Source organism: Muntiacus reevesi, chromosome 1 (assembly GCF_963930625.1).
Source record: "Muntiacus reevesi chromosome 1, mMunRee1.1, whole genome shotgun sequence".
Classification (NCBI taxonomy): domain Eukaryota; kingdom Metazoa; phylum Chordata; class Mammalia; order Artiodactyla; family Cervidae; genus Muntiacus; species Muntiacus reevesi.
This window is the reverse complement of record NC_089249.1, coordinates 191,887,161-191,890,839: the sequence shown is the minus strand read 5'-3', so window position 1 is coordinate 191,890,839 and position 3,679 is coordinate 191,887,161. Positions and strand designations below refer to the sequence as shown.

The 3,679-nt window shown below is 47.0% G+C and overlaps 1 protein-coding gene across 1 annotated transcript; it reads left to right on the top strand.

The window, feature by feature from the left end:
* The first annotated feature begins 2,330 nt into the window (after window positions 1-2,330).
* On the top strand, window positions 2,331-3,272 carry LOC136166137 (olfactory receptor 1M1). Its single transcript, XM_065932176.1, has one exon. The coding sequence runs from the start codon at window positions 2,331-2,333 to the stop codon at window positions 3,270-3,272; it is 942 nt and encodes a 313-aa protein (XP_065788248.1).
* The last annotated feature ends 407 nt before the right edge of the window (window positions 3,273-3,679 follow it).

Sequence of the window (3,679 nt, the reverse complement as noted above, 5' to 3'; positions counted from 1 at the left end):
ACAGAAAATGAAGTTTAGAGAGGCTGGAGATGGGGGAGGTGTGGGTGTTAGCATTAGTGGCTCAGTCGTGTCTGACTCTTTGCAACCCTATGGGATTTCCCAGGCAAGCATACTGGAGTGGGTTGCCATGTCCTTCTCCAGGGGATCTTCCCAACTCAGGCTTTGAACCCAAGTCTCCTGAACTGACAAGTGGATTCTTTACCACTGAGCCACCAAGAGAGGTTAGTAGTCACCAAGTAATGGAACCAGAATTTGAATCCTGGTCTGTCTGATCCAATTATCTAAGTGCTTCCATCTTTCTACACTGAGTGAGTGTTGGTTGCTCAGTTGTGTCCAACTCTTTGTGACCCCACAGACTGTAGCCAGCCAGGTTCCTCTGTCCATGGGATTTTCCCAGGCAAGAAGACTGGAGTGCGTTGCCATTTCCTTCTCTGGGGTATCTTCCCACCCAGGGATGGAACCCAGGTCTTCTGCATTGTAGGCAGATTCTTTACCTTCTGAAAAACACAATATTCGTGCAAATTATCCTGCTGGAAAAATTGAGTTGGCAAGCAGAAATTCAAGTCTGGGACTGAGGAATCTGGAGTTGTAAGTCTGGAAATCAATTCTGAAAACCATGAGACTTCTACCAAGAAGCTTTTCTTGTTTTCTCAGAGTTGGGGTCCCACTCAAGGATCCAACCCTCATCTTATGCATTGGCAGGAAGATTCTTTACTGCTGAGCCACCAGGGAAGCCTGTCATACCCCTATTGTAATTTTAAAATTATATATTTTATACCCATTATTTAAGTGGTTATACCTAAACTTGAATCATGTGTATTTCTGTAGAAAGTCCAAAACGTTCACTGTTTCTATTTTCCTGCAACTCAACACAAAAACATTTCAACGATTTTATTTAATTCCCCATTTTGTCTCACATTACTTTGCATAGTATTTTAATCCCCCTTATTTACATGCATGGGCTTCCCCGATGGCTCAGCTGGTAAAGAATCCACCTGCAGTGCAGGAGATGCAAGATTTGCAAGTTTGACCCCTAGGTTGGAAAGATCCCCTGGAGGAGAAAATGGCAACCCACTCCAGCATCCTTGCCTGGGAAATCCCATGGAAAGAGGAGCCTTGCGGGCTACAGTCCATGGGGTCTGAAAGAGTTGGATCCAATTGAGCTCAGCACAGGTACAAATTGTGTGTGTGTTTAGTCTCTCCGTCAGGTCTGACTCTATGCGACCCCATGGACTGTAGCCCACCAGGCTCCTTTGTCTATGGGGATTCTCCAGGCAAGAATACTGGAGTGCGTTGCCACACCCTCCCCCAGGGGACCTTCCTAACTCAGGGATCAAACCCAGGTCTTCTGCATTGCAGTATGATTCTTTATCGTCTGAGCCACCAGAAAAGCCTATGAATGCTGCAGTGGGTAGCCTATCCCTTCTCCAGGGGATCTTCCCCATCCAGGAATTGCACTGGGGTCTCATGTACTGCAGGCGTATTCTTTACGAGCTGAGCTAAGGCAAACCTGTATTATTACTATGTTAAAACAATGCTTTGTTCAGATTTTTTCTACATTACTACCAATTTCTTGGCTGATCATTGTTCTCAGGTAATGCTTTTTCCTGGATTCAGTTTGTTTTGTCATGAAGTAAACCCTTTAGTCAGAGAAGGCAATGGCACCCCACTCCAGTACTCTTGCCTGGAAAATCCCATGCACGGAGGAGACTGGTAGGCTGCAGTCCATGGGGTCGCAGAGAATTGAACTTGACTGAGCGACTTCACTTTCACTTTTGCCTTTCATGCATTGGAGAAGGAAATGGCAACCCACTGCAGTGTTCTTGCCTGGAGAATCCCAGGGACGGCGGAGCCTGGTGGGCTGCCTTCTCTGGGGTCGCACAGAGTCGGACACAACTGAAGCAACTTAGCAGCAGCAGCAGCAAACCCTTTAGTAGTTTCCTCACCCAGAGTTCACGCATGGTTTACTGCCCGTCTTTGTATGAATCAGAGGTATTCAAGGGAGCAACCTTGAGCCAAAGCTTGACATAAGAGATGTAAACACTATATCAGTGGTTCAAAATGGAACACATTATATAAATTGACATCATAATTAGTCCAGATTGGAAACTTAGGGTGAATCCCCCAGAGGAGGAAATGACAACCCACTCCAGGATTCTTGCCTGGGAAGTCTCATGGACAGAGGAACCTGGTGAGGTTTGCAAAGAGTCATACATGACTGAACACAGGCATGCATGGAAATTGAAGGTAATCTCTTCAAATCTTCCAGAATCATCTCAATAACATTCACGTAACTTCACTGTTTCAATCCTTCCAGGGGAATTATATCCATGGAACCAGACAACCAAACCAGCTCATCTGAGTTTATCCTCCTGGGACTTTCAGAAAAGCCAGAACAGGAGACTCTCCTCTTTGCTCTGTTTCTCTGCATGTATGTGGTCACAGTAGTGGGGAACCTGTTGATCATCCTGGCCATCAGCACAGACTCCCACCTCCACACCCCCATGTACTTCTTCTTGGCCAATCTCTCCTTGGTTGATTTCTGCCTGGCCACCGACACTGTCCCCAAGATGCTGGTGAACATCCAAATCAAGAGTAAGTCCATCTCTTATTCCTGCTGCCTGACACAAATGTACTTCTTCCATTTCTTTGGCATCATGGACAGTGTCTTAATAGCCGTGATGGCTTATGATAGGTTTGTGGCTATATGTCACCCTTTACACTATACCACTATCATGAGCCCACGCCTCTGTGGCCTGCTGGTCAGTGGTCCGTGGGTGTTTTCCGGCTTCATCTCCCTCACCCACATCCTCCTGATGGCCCGTCTGGTTTTCTGTGGCAATAATGAGTTGCCTCACTACTTCTGTGACCTCACCCCGCTCCTCAGACTTTCGTGCGCGGACACCTCTGTGAACAAGATCTTTGTGCTCATTGTGGCGGGGATGGTCATAGCCACGCCTTTCATCTGCATTCTGGCCTCCTATGCTCGCATCATTGTGGCCATCATGAAGGTGCCCTCTGCGGGAGGCAGGAAGAGAACCTTCTCCACCTGCAGCTCCCACCTCTCTGTGGTTGTACTCTTCTATGGGACCACCATTGGGGTCTATCTGTGTCCTTCATCTGTCCGCACAGCTGTGAAGGAGAAAGCCTCTGCTGTGATGTACACTGCCGTCACCCCCATGCTGAATCCCTTTATCTACAGCCTGAGGAACAGAGACCTGAAGGGGGCCCTGATGAAGCTGGTCAAGAGAAAAATCACCTCATCCTCCTGACCACCAGGACCCCTGGAATTTTCCAGGGAGTTATGATGTAAACAGCTGGGTCCTTGGGCAAAAATCTGGAATTGCATGGGTTGGGAGAATACCACTTTAAATTTTGAATTGCAGAAGCTTTAAAGGTAACCTCAAGATAAGCTTGTAACTATTTTCTCAATTATTTGGACCACTAAGGGCCCTTTGGAGCATGTCTCATGCTGTATTTCTACAATGATCAGTCTAGTTCTAGCAGATTGGATTTATTCTGGTTCACAATCTACTTTGATGTTTTGTCGCTCAGTAATGTGTGACTCTCTCGTGACTCCATGGACTGTAGCCTGCTAGGCTCCTCTGTCTATGAGATTGCCCAGGCAAGAATACTGGAGTGGATTGCCATTTCCTTCTCCAGGGGATCTTCCAGATTC

Excerpts from the sequence above, each read along its gene's own strand:
- LOC136166137 (XM_065932176.1), top strand. The coding sequence starts at position 2,331 with ATGGAACCAGACAACCAAACCAGCTCATCTGAGTTTATCCTCCTGGGA.